This window comes from Urocitellus parryii, chromosome 3, assembly GCF_045843805.1.
Source record: "Urocitellus parryii isolate mUroPar1 chromosome 3, mUroPar1.hap1, whole genome shotgun sequence".
Classification (NCBI taxonomy): Eukaryota; Metazoa; Chordata; class Mammalia; order Rodentia; family Sciuridae; genus Urocitellus; species Urocitellus parryii.
Genome location: NC_135533.1, coordinates 116,636,019 through 116,654,546, shown reverse-complemented (window position 1 = coordinate 116,654,546; position 18,528 = coordinate 116,636,019). Strand labels below are relative to the sequence as shown.

The following is an 18,528-nucleotide window of genomic DNA, read 5'->3' as shown; positions in this document are numbered from 1 at the left end:
AAAAAATAAGGCAGAGAAGGAGGGGGTAGTGCTAGGGAGTGATATTGGCCAAATTATATTGTTGTGTAGTATGCATATATGAATATGTAACAACAAATCCCATCATTATATAAAACTATAATACACTGATAAAACTGGAAAAAATAGATGACTATTTACTGATACAGTTCTAGTAACTTATCCTACAAACATACAGACTTACATGTGTCTAAATATTGATGTAAAATTAATGTACATTTCAGTACTGTTTTTAATAGCAAAATGTCTGGAAACATCCCAAATACCCTCCAAAAGAGATTGGTTATTTAAACTGTGATACTTACATATAACAGATTATGCAGCTGTCAAAGAGAATCCAAAGAACCTTTGTGTATTGATATGAAAGAAAACTAAGAGTGGAAAAATATCAAGGTGCAGAATAGTATGTAGAGTATGACTCAATTTCCCTTTTTATTTTCCTTCTTTTTTGCCACACTGGGATTGAACTGGCTCTCTACCACTAAGCTACCTTCACAGCCTCTATATTTTTCATTTGAGACAGGATCTCACTAAGTTGCTGAGGCTGACCTCGAACTTGTGATCCTTCTGCCTTAGCCTCTGGAGTTGCTGAGAGTATAGGCATGTGTCACCATACCCAACTTCAATTTGCCTTTTTTAATTTTTAAAAATTTATTCTTTTTAGTTATATGTGACATTAGAATGCATTTTGACATATCATACATACATGGAATATAACTTCCCATTCTTGTGGTTGTACATGATGTAGAGTTAGACTGGTCGTGTATTTATATATGAACATAGGAAAGTTATATCTGATTCATTCTACTGCCTTTCCCATTCTGACCCTCTTCCTCTCATTCTCCACTGTCCCAATCCAGTGAACCTCTACTCCTGGCTACCTCACCACAGCTGATTGTGAGTCAGCATCCACATATCAGAGAAAACATTTGGTCTTTGGGTTTTGGGGATTGGCTTATTTCATTTAGCATGACAGCCTTCGATTCCATCCATTTACTGTCAAATGCCATAATTTCTTTCTTCTTTATGGCTGGGTAATATTCCATTGTGTATCAATTTGCCTTTAAAAAAGTATCTGTAGTATATATGTTTGAAAAGAACATATAATAGAAATAAAATCAATAAAGCCAAAATTTTATTTTTGAAACTACTAATAAAATCTATAAACCTTGAGCCAGATTAAGGCACAGAAATGGTATGACTCAAATTACTAACATCAGCAATGAAAGAGTGGACATTTAAAGGATAATAAGGAAATATGATGAACAATTTTATGCCCACAACTCAATAACTTTGATAAACAAATCCTTGAAATACAAAAATACCAAAACTCTCATGCACACACACACACAAAAACCTAGGCAGTCTACTAATAGAATTTATTTTATAGTCTAAAACATTACAACAAAGAAAACTTGGGGCTCAATGGGCTTTGCTGACAAATTATACCAAATATTTAAGGAGAAAATAATATAAATTCTACCAAGGGCCAAAATCAGACAAGGATATTACAAAAATGGAAAGCTATACACCAATATTCCTCACAAACAAAAACAGTCAGAAAAGTATTGGCAAATTTGATCTAGCATAAACCATCATGATTAAGTGAGCTTTCTCCTAAAATGAATGTTGGTTTAACATTCAAATATCAATGAAAGATAACTCACTTAAAAGTGGGATTTGAATAGATGTTTCTCTAAGAAGACATATAGATAATAAATAAGCACATGAAATATGCTTGGCATCATTATGCACTAGGGAAATTCAAACCACACAGAGATACTACTACTTCACATTCATTATGATGCCCAATTTTTTAAAAAGGCAGAAAATAAGTGTTGGTAAGGATGTAGAAAACCTGCAATGCTCACACTAGTGACAATATAAAATGGGGCAGTCACTTTAGAGAGAAGTTTGGTAGTTCTTATCTAATCCAGCAATCCCACTTCTAGATATGTATCCAAAAGAAATGAAAGCATACCCCCAAAGACAGGCACATAAAATACTGATAGCATTTTCTATAATGGCACCAAAGTAAGAACAATCCAAAAGTGGTATCTCCATGCAATGAAATATTATTTTACAATTAAAAAGGAATAAAAAACTGGTATATGCTACAGGATGGATGAGCCATAAAAACATTACACTAATTGAAATAAGCCAATCGCAAAAGGTGGCATATTATAAATTTGAATGAAATAGTCAAGATAGGCAATTCTATAAAGACAGAGAAAGTAGAATAGTGGTTGCTTAGGGTTGAGGATAGGAGAAATGGGGACTGACTGCTAACAGGGTTTCTTTTAGGAGGGATAAAAATGTCCTAAAATTGAGTGTGAAGATGGTTGCATAACCCTATAAACACAGTAAAAGATACTGGAACACTTTGCCTGTGGCAAGAGCTTTCCATTCATTTTCTCAAAAAAAAAAAACAAAACCCCCCCCCCCAAAAAAAAAACACCTCCCACCACCATACAAAGAGGAACAGATTGGTAACATCTATTAAGCATTTACTTTGTGCAAAACACTACTGTTATTTATGCAGGTCAACTCTCTTACTCCTCACCGTATTACCCATCCCATTTTATGGGTAAGAAATGGTTTTAGAGCACATTACACATCTGGAAAGCGATCCAGCTAAGTATGGGCCCAACCTGCTTGTTTTCACCATCCTCCACACCATCTCCCTCCAATCTCTTTAGTGAAGTGATTCTCAAAGTGTAATCCCTGAAGCAGCAGCATCTGGTAACTTGTTAGAAATGCAAATCTTCGATCCCCACTGTAGATTTACTGAATAAGAAAAACCTATGAAGGTGGGTCCAAAACATAAAAATCACACTGACAGGAAAAAAAAGAAAAGAAAAAAATTATAATAATCTTAACAGGTGTAGAAAAAGCATTTGACAAAACTCAACATCCAGGGGCTGGGGTTGTGGTTCAGTGGTAGAGCACTTGCCTGGCATGTGTGGGGCCCTGGGCTTGTTCCTCAACACCACGTATGAATAAATAAAATAAAGGTGTTGTGTCCACCTACAATTTAAAAAAATTAAAAAAAACCCAACTCAACATCTATTAACATAAAAATCTCTCAGCAAACTAGGAAAAGGGATCTATAAAAATATTTACAATATAAACATCATGCTTAATAGTCACAGACTGAATGTCCCTCAAAGACTGGGAATCAGGATTTCTGCTCTTACCATCTATTTAACATTGTATTGGAGGTTCTAGTCAATGGAACGGGAAAAGAAATATAAGAAAGTACTCAAAGATATATGTTTGTATGTTTGTAGGTTTATGTATTTTTATATCTTCATATTTTCCTATGTTTTCCAATTATTTCATAGACTTGAGTCAGACCTGGTTCTTACCCTCAGACAATTTAGTGTTATGCCCTTAAAGACCCAAAACACTGGGACATAAGTTGGAAGACAGGAACAATTAACGTTTCAGTATCTTCATGCCACAACCAAGTGCTCTATATTTGTATGAAGATGCCACTGGGACTTTCCAAACTGAACATCTTGGTGCCACATGTGAGGGATGGTGGCCTCTACAATCTACTATCTTTACCAAGTGACTTAATTTCACTGTGTTGTTTTCTCCTCTCTAAAATCAGAGTAGTAAAAATATTAACAGGACTGAAAAGAAATTGAAAGAGCACAGCACCATGTCTGAAACATAGAAAGTCCTCACTGAAGATATCAGTGATAATTCTATTTCACAAAGCATACATGAGCTGTGAAAAACTTGACTCATGGTATTCTAAAGATGGTTCAATTACCCAATCAATGTGCAAAAGGGCAGACAGGCTATAGAAGAAGGAATCAGGATGATGTTGGTGCTAGGTCAAGGTTAGCCCTAGTAACTGACTTCATGTCCTGCCTCCTCCTGTGGATTGCACTGCTTCTGTCATGCCCTGGGCTTCACTTCCATTCTGACCCTCTCTGGAACCACATCACAATCTCAGTCTCACAATTATGTGAGTGAGCAGCTGGCAAAGGAGGGCAGGGCTCAGAGCCACACATGCTCGGGGAATTGTAGAAGTGACCCAGATTTTAGGACATGCTATTTGGAATGATAGGTACTCTGATCCTTCTGAGCTGGCACTAACGAGAAAGTGGAAGAATTTTTCTTCTACAGCAATTTCTGCTTTATAAATATAGGTTCTTGGAAGCTATGAACTGTACCTATAAACCAGCCCACAGCACTGCTAGATGGTATGATCCACTTCCTTCTCATTGGGACCAACGGAGTTTCTTGCAGCAGGAGCCCAAGTGGTTTTCCATGCTTCGGCACCAGGCACAAATACCCATACTTACATGCCCTCAATGGAATGGATTAGAAAGCCAAGTCCATCAGGGCTGAGGTCAAACTATTTACACTGGTTCATGGGTAAGAACTGTCTTCTGGTCTCCAGCACAGTACACTACTCAAAATTATAAACTGATGTCAGCTTTCAAACAAAATTCAATTTAGAATTTTTAATCTGTTAAATTATTTCTTCAATCACATTCACTCAATTAACAAGTGTTGACTGAGAACCAGTTGTGTGCCAGCTACTCTGTATAGTGCTGAGGACACAGGTTACAGTCCCTAAAGATCACTGAGACCCCATGCCTCATTCTTTCTGACAACATCAACCTAGAACTCCAGTTATTTTCACCTCTTGCAGCTTCAGAAGTCTCTCTTGTCCAAGCTGTCTGCTCTGTCTGCAGCCCTGCTACTAAACACCTGCTCCTAAACAGCTCTCTAATTTTTTTTTTATGGCACTGGAGATTGAACCCAGGGGCATTTTACCACTAAGCTCAATCCCCAGTCCTCTTTATTTTTTATTTTGATATAGGGTCTCACTAAGTTGCTGAGGTTGTGATCCTCCTGCTTCAGCCTCCTAAATCACTGGGATTACAGGCATCAGCCACCATTCCTGGTAAAATAGCTCTTTTCTTGACCATGCCTGCATATTTACCTAGAAGGTTCCCCAAAGACATAAACCCAGTGGTAATATCTTTGAAAAACTTTCCCTGAACTATCTCAAGTTTGGCAGTGAGAGAGGGTTAAAACCTCATATGAACCTGATTTTATTCAGGAGGCTGTCAATGAAATTTATTTACCTTTTCTTTACCAGGCAAAGAAAGGGAAGGGGGAAGTTGGCTGGAGGATTAGCTTTGTATGTCTTATTGAGGGAAGCCGAGTTCAGAATCTAAGAGTATGGCTTGCAAGTCTAACTGGTCAAGTTCAAACAAACATGGCTCTGCCAGTCATTAGTAGTATGGCTTGGCACATAACCTCTCTAGTCTCTTTTTTCCCATTTATAAATGGGAATCAATATAATAACATCTTAATAAACTAAGACCTATAAGATGTCCACCACATAAAATACTACTTAAGAGAGTGTAGCACTGGTACAGGGGAAAAACTGACCTGTGAAACAAGAGAAAGAGAGAGAGAGAGAGAGAGAGAGAGAGAGATCTCCAAACAGACCTAAGCATATGTGGACCTTTGAAAGTCACTTATTCCTTGAGTGGTAGAACAGATCAGTAGGGGAAAGAGCTAACCAGTGCTTGTCCACCTGGCTGACCACATGAAGAAAAATAAAGTTATATATTTCATATCTTGTGTAGAAATCAAGTCTGGATGTATTAAGGACTTCAGTGTGAAACTTCAAACCATTTTAGGAGAAAATATGGGAAAATATCTACATGATCTCCAGGCAGAAACATAAAGTACTATTCATAAAAACTGATAAATTCAACTACATTAAAATCAAGAGCATCTATTGACAGTGTGATAATGGTATAAGGATAGACATGTAGATTAATGGAAGAAAACTGGAAATCAGAAACAATCTCTTATTTTTACATTCAACTGACTTTCAGCAAAGGTGCAAAGACAAATGGGGAGGCTTTATCTGTTAATAGCCCTAAATTGGACACAGGTGGCCATCAACAGGAGCATGGATAAACTAAGGTATATTCTTAAGCTGAACATTAAGAGACATATTTGGGCTGTGATTGTGGATCAGTGGCAGAGCTCTTGCCTAGCACATGTGAGGCACCGAGTTCAAACCTCAGTACCACATAAAAATAAATAAGTAAAATAAAGGTATTGTGTCCATCTACAACTAAAACAATGTTTTAAAAGAGACATATATTTGCAACAACATGGATGAACCTCAAAAACATTATGCTAAGTAAAAGGGACCTTGCATAAAAGATAACATAGTGCATGATTCCATTTATGTGAACTTCTAGACTAGTAAAAAGAATCCATGATGAAACAAGTCAGAAAGCAGGAATGTCAGGGTCTGCCTTGAGAAAACTCTGGAATGACAGACAAGTCCTTTATTTTGACAGGGTGTGGGTTACAGAGCTATACACACTTGTCAGAACTCAAATAACTGAAGCTCTACAGTGTCACATGGCTATCATTCCAGCCACTTGGGAAGCTGGGGCAGAAGGCTCCTAAGTTTGAGGCTAGCCTCAGCAACTTAGTGAGACCCTGTCTCAAAATAAAAGATAAAATAAAATGTAGTTCAGTGGGTAAGCATCTCTGGGGGTTCAATCCCCAGTATAAAAAAATTATGCATATATCAGTGCCATCCATGATATGAATATTTTACTTTAAAAAAGTTAATACATGTTGAACTCTGGTTAATGACATACTGAAGTGGTTTTTTGGGGGGGATGAAATGTACTGATTGTTAGGTCGGTGGTGGCGACTTGGTGGCGTCTTAGTGGCAACTTAGAACAAAGCAGCCCGCTAGAAAAGAACATCAATCAGATGCCAGCGGAAATGCCTGCCAATCAGCCAGATCTCCTGACTAATGCCTGTTGATCAGCAGGACCCCCTGGCCAATCCTGGAGTTCAGCCAACTCCCCTGACCAACTCCAAGTGGGCAAGGGACCCTAGAAACACCTTTTCCTGTCCCAAGCCCTTCCCTTCCTGCTGTAAGCCCCATAAAAGTCCAGTCCCGTTGAGCTTCCGCGCGGTTTCTCCTCAGACCCTTCCCCTGTCCCCTCTGTGGGTCTGATCGAGTTCCGCCCTGGAGTGATATCTCAATAAAGCCTGTTCAGCGGCCCTTTTAAATCTGCCTCCTTTGGCCGCTGCCTGCCCCGCTTGATCTGACACTGATAGCTACAATTTACTGTGAAAAGCACTTAAAAATAAGATGGACTGATGGATAGAGGAACATACAGATGGATAAATAGAAAATAAATGCAATAAAATGTTCATGGTAAAATACAGGTGGTGGATACATTGGTACAATCCTTTCAACTTTTCTCTATGCTTGAAAATTTTCATAATGAAGTGTTGGAAAAAATACACTAATAAGGAAATACAGGTCCTACTACAGAAAACATACATCCCAGTTATAATCTTCACATATGCAAGTTTCAGTTTTAATACCAGATGAAACTAACACATGATAATGGAGTCACCAACCCGCAAGAGGCAAATAAATAGATGAAAAAAAAATCACCCTATGTAAAAGCAAAGATATGCCCATTCAATAACAAGGTACCATTTACAACTCTTGACACAACTTCAAATTCTATCAAATCCTGCTGTGGGTATGTTGAAACTAGCAGGGGAGTTTGAGTCCATTTACTATGGCTGTATCACCAGGCAAATTCTGTTTCCACATCTCAGTTCCCACATCTGCAAAATGAGGGGAGAGGGAACCTCAAACCAGCTAGGGTTCATAGTGACGGAGAAGAGGTTGGCAAAGATTGATCACATGTAGGTGAATAGCGTAGATCCAAATACGTGTTTTCTCTGCGTAAGAATTATAATTATTATAATGTTATATTATTATTATTTTAATTTCTTTAAGAGTTTTTTTTCCTACTGAATTTCCTACAATGGGCACATATTGTCTTATTGATCAGGAAAAAAATGTCAAAAATTATCTTAGCCAGGGGCTGGGATTGTGGCTCAGCGGTAGAGCACTCGCCTAGCATGGGCAGGACCCAGGTTCGATCCTCAGCATCACATAAAAAAAATAAAGGCATTGTGTTGTGTCCATCTACACTTACAAAATAAATATTTAAAAAATTATCTTAGCCAAATAGCAATGATTTAAGAGAGTGTACTCAGATCTCTACACTGGGCTGGTTCATGGCTTCTGAACTGTACAACTGTTTTCAGGCCACAGTTTCCTCATCTGTGCCATAGGAATTGGGTAAATCATCTCAAGTTCTCATCTGATGGAGACAGTATATGCTTTTATAACTACATGAGTTTCATTTGTGCGGGTAACTGAACCCTTCTCAACTCAATGTGAGAATTTGCACACTAACACCTCCCTGATTCAAACTTGAAAAATGTGTGGAAAAATGCATGAATGTGAGGCCACATTTCCCAAGAGAGTAGAGCTATATCAAGCCAAAAGCCTTTTACGAAAGCTTCAAACTCTACACAATTCACAGAAAACACTCCAGAAATGCAGCTGTGACCAGCTGGGCAATCAGCCCCAACCTCTTTTCAGAATACTACTAACCAGTGCCCCTTCCTTCCATGGAAACCTATCCACCCTGAGGTTGGGTTTTATATTTCAGAGACCCCTCGTTAATGCCTCTACTGGATCCTTTACTGTATGGAATAACCTGGTGACTGTGATTAGGGAGAAGGCCTGACATTTCCAATTAAGCACAAGTCTAAACAGCCAACTGTTCTGACCATTAATGGCAGTTATTTGCAGCCATTTGGATTAATTACCAGCTCCTCAAAGTACAAGCAGCATCTCCTCCTAGCCCCAGGCAAGGGTAGAGAGGTTGGGAGAAGGAAGGTAGGAGAATAGTGGGCAGAGCCAGGTGAAAGCTCCTAATGGAAAAAGTGCACGTATGTCCTAGAAGAGTAAGATGCTTCTGGCCACCTGTTCTGCTTGGCCAAAATAGACAAAGATGAGCAGAAGGGACAAATCGCCACCAGCAAGAGCTGTGAGGGTACAGGGTGACATCAAAGCAGGCACAGAGATGGCTATGGGGGGAAACAAATAACTCTAGGACTGAGGATACCTGGGAGGGAGCTGGTAACATGGGTCAAGGGTCTTCCTGTAGTGCTGACCTTCAGAGCCCAGCAGAGCATTCTAATTGCTGGCAGGACATGGACATGAGACTTGAGCAGTCACATAGGGCCTGCACTCAGAAGAGCCTCCTGGTGTTTGGGTTAATATGTGACTATTACTGTCTTAAAATGCTTAATAAATTTTGCAAGGGGCCCTCTATTTCCATTTGGCATAGGACTCCACGAGTTATACAGCATGTCTTGCTAGGGTATGACAGTTCCAGGGACCACTTTTCTGAATCCCAACTACCAAGGACAGTGTATGAATGCCAAGATTTCAAGATGTCCTGTTTGGCTTGGGTTCTGGCCATGCATGACATAAACCATCTCCATTTCTAATGTTTCCTTTTGGGTTTCAAGACAAAGGCAGAAGACAATGCAGCTGACAGGCCAGGGAGGGCCACCACAAATAACTGAACCAGTAGGGACAAGTTATCCTTTTTGTTTCGATTGGGTGGAACTCAGGGCCTTCCACATGCTAGGCAAGTGCTCTAGCACTGTGATATATAACCTCAGTGTAATTCATACTTTTTTGTTAGTCAATATATTAAGGAACAATTTTGTGCCTGGTCAAAGAATACTCTCTCAGAACACTAGGAGTCAAAAATAGGGGGGCTTAGAGAAGTTGTTGTTCACATCCAGCTCCAAGCATCATGAACCAGGACACTCTCCTCAGAACCTTTCCTCTGCTCTTTCCTCTTGTGGAGGAAATAGGGTACTAGAGGGAAGCATTCACACCCTTTGATTCAGCAATGGCACTCTTGGGAATCTGTCCCAGAAAGAAATACAAATGAAAATTTTTGTATGCCAAAGATGCTCAGGCAGCAGTTTGGCTGCAGTGACAATCTGGAAAGAACTTAAATGTCTAACAGAAGGAAAACACATCCCACAGCCATCCAATGGTAAGTTTTCAGCCTATAATCACAAGGGAAAGTGCTTAGGATATAAAGCCATGTTGAAAGTTTGCTATCTCAATGATGCAAAAAGGTGTTCACATAAAGGAAAAATACTGTCCAAAAAGACAACCTAACAATAGTGACATGAGGGACAATGAAGTTATGGAAACACCCTGATCTTATACACCTGGGATCATTGCCTTAATAGTAAGTAGGCCTTAAAAATAATGAATGAACAGAATACAGAGGGGAAGGGGAGGAGTGGGCACAGGCTTGGAGATTTCCAGACAGTTAAGCAGTTACCAAATGGTTAGCAAATTAAGAGTCATGCCTCAGGAGCCCAATCCCATATGAATCCTGCTGCTTCTTATGTAAAACTACCATGTAAAACTATCCTGGATGCAGGCATGCACCCAGTGGAGAGATCAGCTATCTGATCTAACCTCCCAATGAAAGCATCTGTCCTCTAACCAGCTTTCACCTATGCTGGGTACTCCAGGCCAGGATGCAATGGGCAGCCCAAGGGCACTGTGCAAGTGTGGTTCTGTGCCCCAAGTCTATAAACTTCCGCCTTGACACACCACACAGCACGAATAGCTACTATTTCTGAAAATGTGCGTCAGGAGTCATTATTCAACACACACGTCAGAAGGAAACAGGACATAAAAGGAAATTTATCTTTGGCAGCCTGAAGTACAGACTTCATCTTTATTCACATTGCTCATCTATTTTATCAGCTGTTGTTGCTGGTCTGATCAACTGGCACTTTACAGGAAACCCAGGCATCAGAGAATGAATCATGTCCACAGTGGGTGCCGTCCACAGTACCATAGGACACTGTCATGAGGTCAGAGAAAAGATGCCCATTGATCAGTCCCAGTCAGGAGGGGCTTCTGCATTCAAGCTCAGTTCCATGCAGCCAGACAGAATGCTCCTTTCTCCACAGTGACTCAGAGGACCCTCTCCCCCATTTCAATGACTATTCTGAAGCCTCCCCACTCAGCCTTCCAGGGCACTTCTGAGCCCTAATCCCACTTTGGCCTGTGGTAAAGCCCCTACATTGTCAACTCCCTGCACTTGGCACCTGAGCAGCAATTTTTCTAGAGGCAACAGAGGTCACTGGGATATCCTCAGAGCCAAACATCATTCCTGATAAATGTTTATATTAACAGGCCTGTTGCATATGGTTGAACAGGTTGTAGACTGTATAACCTTAGGTGGAGTCAATCAAAACAGATACTATAGATTTTTTTTCATTATAACACACATCCAGAAAATGAAGGAAAATAGTATTCTGACAAATCAGTATACTACAACAATTTTAGGATAAGCAGAAGAAAAGGGCTTTGAGAAATCTGTCTGCACACCAACTTGTGAAGGCCAAATGAACAAGCTTCTCACCTCCCCAGGCTCCTTAGGACCACTGATGGCAAAGAAATCTGGTTGCAGGACTGTGGCAGCCTGATCCCAGTCACAACTTCATCACAATACCTTGCTAACAGGGCACTATGTGGCTGCAGGGAGCAGGCACAGGTGCACATGAATGGTACTCCATTCTTGTTCCTGCTATACTTCTGATCGAGACCTTCTTTTCTTTCCAAGGCCTCACAATCCAATGCAATGGTCTACCTGTCACCCAGGGCTCAGAGTTGCCACAGACAAAAACCCTGTGAGTCAAGGTGAGGCAGCTTCCCATGGCCAATCCAGAGTATCAGGGTTGGGGGAAGAGGCTCTCCCCATCTTTCCCAACCGCCTCCTGCCTGGAGCTTTCTGCTTTCCCTGCCTGTTAGCCCACCCCGACACAGTGACACAAGCACACAAGTGTAAGGCTCTCCTCAGCACCTTATTCACCCTTTAATTTCCTTCCCACAGAAGGCCTTCCATAGTAGGCTCCCTGCCCACCCCTCATCTCACTTTCCATTGATGGCATCTTTCCTTAGCTCTTGTATGTATCCTGCTCTGAATATTCTCAAATCTTCTCTACTTGGAATGACCTGCACCTCCTGGGTTCCAAGCATGGCCACCAGGGTCATGCACAGGCCAGTGTGGAGGGTTTTAAGAAGGCTGGCCTGGGAACAAGGAAAAATGGTCTCTGGTACTCCAGAACCTCTGGATTGGATTCCTATCACCTGGCTGTGGACATTGTGTGCTCCACATAGCTTTTGGGATAGAGTGAATGACTAAGAGATACAGATTTTTTTTTTCTAAAAAGAAAGGAAAAATCTGTTTTCTTTTATCACTTACTATTCTTCGCTCTGCTCAAAAGCATCAAAACATTTCAAACTTACTCCTGGCATTTATCGTCTATCAAGTAACAAGAAATTCTCCCAAATCACCACATCTATGTTTCCCAGATTCCAAGGTTCTGCCCCAGAAAGTGAGCCCCCAGCCCCACTGCACTGAGGCCTCCACCCAGGCCAGGAACCTTGAAGGTACAGCAGATTCCCAGTCCACAGCCTTCCCTGATGAATTTCCTCTACCTTGACCATTCAACCAACATAAGGTAAGTTCTGGGCATACAGTTGCTGGTCCCACTTCTGCCTGTGTGATTTTAGAGAGTCACCTCTCCTCCTTGAGTCTCAATTTCCCAATCTGTACAAAGGCATAGCCAATAAGCCTCTCATTGCACACTTACTGCATATCAAGGGTTTCTTGAAACTGTCCTTCTTGGCCTTTGTGCAAATGATAACAGTAAAATATTGCTCCAACAGGTCTGTTTGTAAAATAATGCACATGCATACATTGAAGTCACCCAAAAATACTAATTATCATGAGCAACTACCATGTGTCAGGAATGAGCCAGGGGCTTTCATACATATTAACTAATTAATAGGTTCACTAATTTCACCGCCTCATGCTAAAGGCAAGCAGAAAAAGACTATACCACATGACATATCTATGACAGAAGGTCCTGCTTCCGTGGATCACACTGAGGAACTTTAATGGGGAGGACTTTAAAGGGGCCAGTGCTATGGTGAAGCCTTTCTCCATAAACTTCATGCCACCTCAAGAGCTGGCAGAGGCTGTGTCCTCCTTGCATTTCCCACCTCCCCAAGGTTTAACATCTGCCATTTCAAGAGGCCTGGGCATCACAGCTCATCTGTCCTTTCTGATTTATCCTACCAATGGGACCCCTCTCCTAATTCTTACTTACAACAAGGCCCTAAGACCTGTCTCAATCCTCCTGAGAATCTACCCATCCCATCCTCTACCTTCCCATCTTTCACTCATATTCCAACATTCAGCTGGTGCCATCTCCTTCAGGAAGCTCTCCATGATCCTCTAGATTTACCCTTCCCAGCTTTCCTGGCAGTTCTAGGAAAGCCACTTGCCCTTGTGAGACCAGATGAGAGAGGGCAGGGGCAGAAAAACTTCACTTGTGACTGTAGTCCTGAATTGGGACAGCCCCTGTGAATCAGGAGAAGGCTTCAGAGAAGAACATGAAGTTGAGGACCCCTGCTGGAGAAGGAAACAACAGCCAGTGATGATCCAGGCCACTGGACCTCAGCCTTCACTCACTCACTTAGAAGGTGGTGGGTCAGCTACGGAACATCAATTCTGCAAAAATGCCAAGTGTTGGGGACCAGGAAGAGGTACATTATAGAATGGGTAAAATCTATTCTCCATTTTTAAGATCCTCCAACCTTGAAGGAGGGAAAGACTTTGGAGGTCCCATAATGTCTCTGAGCCAAGAGCTCATGGTCCATGGGATGAGCCTTCAAAAGCCAGACATGTTCCCATCACTGAAATGGTCACCACCTGGACTTCCGCTCCTGGCCTCCAAGGCAGGCAGCAAGGTCAGCGCCCCCTTCAACTAGCACAAAAATGAGCTCAGGTACATAACACAATTTCACTGGAACCCAAATTCCTGAGGGAGAATATGTCAGAGTAACCCCTCATCTCAATACCCTTTAATGTGTCTGAAAAGAGAATGCCAGACTCTCCCTGTCTGCATGCTGGGGATGAGGGTCCCCGTACCCATAAAGTGGTGAGAGAGGCAAGGAGGCTCCCACTCCCAAAAGCTGATCACTAACCAGGCTTCCTTCATACCTCTCTGGTTAACCAGCAAAGCCAACACTTAAAAACTGGGAACATTGCCAGTTTGACTTAAACTTTGTTCTGGCCCTTCTAGACCCCACCTTCACTCACAGGGAACTGGAGTTCTGGCTATAGTGTTGGTCTGCTCCGGCCCTGCTAAGCACTGTGCCTTCAATACACAACCTCCTGAGCCTCCTCATCCCCAAAAGACCCACAATGCAAGGAGAGACAAAGACAAGAGGGGTAAGATGAAAGGCTGCTCTGGAAAGGCCTGGCAAAAGGTGACCACATTACTGCTCTCCAAGTACAGATGCTCTGGTAACCCCTGTGCTTCCAGGCAAAGGTGTGCATTCTTACCACAATCAAGCAGAAAGCATTAGTTCAATACTCCTGTCAGCATCAAATCTACCAGATAATGAATGGAAATGAAGAAAATCATTGGGCAGGCCAATGGAAGAATAAAAAATCTGATAATTTTTTTTACTAACTCCAAAATTCACCTTCTGAATGAATCCATCTAAATTGATAACAGAATCATCATTTTAACTTTGCAGAAAGAACACAACTGCTTTAAAAATGACTCTCTATCCAAAATAAAAACGAGAAGACTAATCCTCTAAAGCCAAAATATATACACAAAATTCACTTGCAAGTTTATTTAAAGGATTTTTTTAAGATGAGGCCATCATATCAGCTCCTAATGAAATAAATCTCAAATATTAACAATTGCAAACAACCTAAGAGTCTGCTTTCAGGAAAATATATGGTGAAATGTGATTCCCTAGGAGTCCTGGGCTGAGGTTTGGAGTTTCTAACTTTGGAGAATGAAGTCTAGAAATGGCAAGGGCCTTATGAAGTCATTAGCCAGGCCAGTCAGCAAGCAGAGTTAATTACAAGGGTTATTACAGATCAGAGGATGTTAATTTCTGAAAGGGTGTGTTTTTAATAAACTCTTAAGTAAAATTAACTGCCTCTATGTCTGAAAGATTCACAGGGTTAAAGAATCCTAATTTTCCCTACAGATTCAAATTATAGCAGAAATGCTCACCAAAGTAAACATAGCAAGTTTAACTCACGCCAAAATCTCCAATAAAGAAGGTTTCAAGCATCATGAATTGCAAGTAAGAGTCTGCAAGGCTTTACCTTAAGACAGCTGTTAACCCCTTAACGCTAAGAAAGGGCTCTTGGGCAGTTATCCATGGGATGGGGAAGCATCCTCAGGGTTGGCCTTTCCTCAAACCCAGACAGCCGCCCCAGAGGGTCATGCAGTAAGCAAAGCCAACACCTAAGAAGCTCCAGGAAAAGGTCCTTCTGGGCAAAGCCGCACTTCTGACTGCGCCCCAGGGCCATGAGGCCCTAGGGGAATGCGGGTATCAGTCAGACTAAAGAAGAAAAGGTAGGTGGATGGGCTAAGCACGACCGCTCCTTCTCCCTCTTTCCAGAAAGATCTGGATTGTATTTCGTTTTTGCAGAGGTTAATCGAACCGCACAACGTCTCTAGCCGCAAATCCCTTTTCCAAAATGCGCCGCGCGTGAAGCCAGTGCGGAGCGCATCCTGGCGGAGTGCGGGGTGAGGGGTTCCCCGAGGTTCCCCGCGCTCCCCACTCCGCGAGGGAGTGACATCAGAGGCTCGCGTGGATTGATCATGCAGCAAAGCCTGGCGCCGGGCGTGCGTGTGTGAGCGGGGAGCCCGGCCGAAGCCGGGCAGCACTAACCCTTCTTAAATTTATTCAGGCAGCCAGAGCTGCAGAAGGAGCGCACGGAGGCCGTCTCCCAGCAGCCGCGTCCTTTCATCCCCGCGGCGGGGTGGCCTCCGAGTGGCCGGTCGCTACATGGCGCCGGGCCCCGGGGGCTCGCACGGATGAGCGCTCAGCTCGGCGGGCCGCCTGGCGGAGGCGGCGGGCACTCGCGGGTCCCAGCGCCGCGTTACCACAATGCACCAGTGCCGTCCGGTGCACGAGCCCGTTAACTCTATCGGTGCCACGGGTGCCCAGCCAAACGCGAGCGGCAGCACGGCCTCCCCCGATCTGTTCCCCTGAGAAAGCAGCTTGTTTGCCCGTGCGACCCCGCGGGCACCCAGAGCCCTGGGTGTAGGGAGGGCTTTCCATTTCGACGTCACACTTGAACGCGAAAATTCGAGCTAAGGTGCCGCCCCCTGCAGCACCACGCTTGGCTTGCTTTTTTTCGAAGTATGCCCTTGAGATCCAGGCGCACGTGGGAAATGGGGTTCTAACGATAATTCCAGGAAACGGAGGTGACCTCTGGGATCTGGTCACCTTTTAACCTGCTGCAACGGTTGATGGTTTGATAAACCAGTGCCACCTGCAGCCACCTGGCTGCCTTCCAAGACTATGGCAACAGGCAGAGCCCCAGGGAACCAGGCTCCCTAAGGGCTGTTAATATCCCTAAGATATCTGGGATATCTGTCTCTGCTCAGACCTCTCTGAACATAGGCCCCCTGGCCAGCTGCCTGCAGGACTTCTCCATGTCTGATGAGCATCACAAACTGTCCAAATCTGAGCTCCCTGTGATCCTGAACTTTTGCTTCAACCCTTTGCCCTGAGCTAGTGGCAGCAACATCCATCTTCCCAGTTGCTCAGGCCAGAAACCTTGGAGTCATCCTTGGCTCCTCTTGGAATCACATTCACTTGGTCAGCACATCTTGAGGGCTGTACCACCTAATACAGCCAGGATCACATTATTCCTCACCACCCCACTGCTGCCCCCAGGCTTCTTGCTTGTGTGGACTCCTACAAATCCTCCCAGCAAATTACCCTGCTCCGGCTCTGGCTGCCCGCGTTCCAAGTTTAGTACAACAGCCCTAGAGATGTTCAATGTTTCTCCCCCACTCAGAGTTCTTCATCTCCCCACATATCCATGATGTATGACCTCATCATTCGTCTGTTTCCCTTCCCTCCCTCCCTCTCTCTGCTTCTGCTACCCTGATGTCCTGGCTTAAACACAGGGTGGCTACCAGGCAATCCTAGCACTGTGGGGTTCCTACCACTCTGCCTGGATTTTGTCTTGTCTTTCCCACAGAACTATGTAATCTGAGCCCCAGGACTGGGTTTTGCCATTGCTCCATTCCTAATAATTCCCTTCCCTATACTGCCAACTCACAGAACAAAGTCAATGGGATTTATCAAATGTAATTTATTGAAACAGAATCAATTTTCTCCAATTTAAAGGATTTTCAAGTACACAACAGAGCTCCTGTTTTAATGTCTAACAGACTTAGGGAAGGTGGTGCTGGGTCAATAATTCCTTCCAGGCTTTTGAAGCAACTGAGAGAATTAATCCTTAGCAATTACGTGAGAGTACTGGCCCAGGGGATATAAAGCATTAAACCATTTTGGGCTTTGGTTTTCTGGCTACAAAATGAAAAGCATAATAATGATGGAAATGGTTCCCATAAATGAAGTGCTGACTGGACATCAAGCACTGGGCTGTGCCATTCACTCACTCAATCCTCATAAAAGAGCCTTGTTAGGGAGGTTCCACCAACATCCCCCGACACACACTTTTTATACAGATAAGGATACTAATGCTGTTAGGGAGAGTGACTTACCCAGGGTTATGAGAGTTGCCCAGGGAACCTGCCTGTTCTGAGAGGCCAAATTCTGAACCCTGCTCTGTGGGGTCCTTTAAGCATGATACTCCTTTTCACGTACAACCAGAGGTTTCATAAGAAAATGCTTTGAGAAAATGTTCCAAACATATAGGTGATTTTTTTTTACATGAGGTCTAACCCATATTGCCCAGGCTGGTCTTGAACTCCTGAGCTCAAGTAATCCTCCCACCTCAGCCTCTCAAATAGCTATGACTACAGTTACACGCTGCTGTGCCCAGCAATTTTTTGAGGATTTGCATATGCAGGAATAAACCCAACCCAGGATATTTAACCAGACACTATGATATCATGGAATTTGAAAACTGGAAGAATCTATGTAATGCAGGTCTGTGCCCACGGTATTGAAAGCTGAGGGAGGGAAGGGCAGAGAAGCTCAGTACTGCATGCCTGGCTTCACAACTAGTGATCCCAGAGCCACCACTCGCCCCCCCTTACAGCAGTGTACCTGAGAAGTTAGGGAACAAAAGACAACCAGGAAAACAAGTGACATGGTCAAGAAAAAAATTCGAAAGAATATCATTTAGTCCCACTAAACCACACACACATACACAAATTTCCACTTTCTAAATAATTATTTTACACTGTAAGTCACATAAAAAATTATCAGATTCTGCTCATGCGAAATACTTAAAAGTCTTCAGCTTAATTGAACTGTCATCAAGAAGAATGCCAGTTTGTCCTTCAAGAAGATATTACCTGAAAAGTCTTAATTAACCAAACAGCAAAGAAGGCAAAGAGAGCATAAGATGACTTCTGGGTAATTCTAGCTGCTCTACCAGCTTCCCTGATCCTGCATGGTCCCCTCCCATCCTGTGTAGGTGAGGCTGAGCCCCAGAGCCCCTCCTGCACCCCATCTGCCCTAATGCATCCCGAGTGACT

The 18,528-nt window shown here is 42.9% G+C and overlaps 1 protein-coding gene across 4 annotated transcripts in view; it reads right to left on the bottom strand.

The window, feature by feature from the left end:
* Positions 1 to 18,528, bottom strand: part of Osbp2 (oxysterol binding protein 2) — a 182,865-nt gene that overhangs the window by 56,779 nt on the left and 107,558 nt on the right. Inside the window, exon 1 of one of the 4 annotated variants that reach the window (XM_026408933.1) lies at positions 15,734 to 15,812. The exons of the other annotated variants lie outside the window; for them this stretch is intronic. Coding sequence (XP_026264718.1) covers positions 15,734 to 15,812 — 79 coding nt within the window. Of the gene's footprint in view, positions 1 to 15,733; positions 15,813 to 18,528 lie in introns of those variants that run through there. 4 annotated transcript variants of the gene reach the window in all.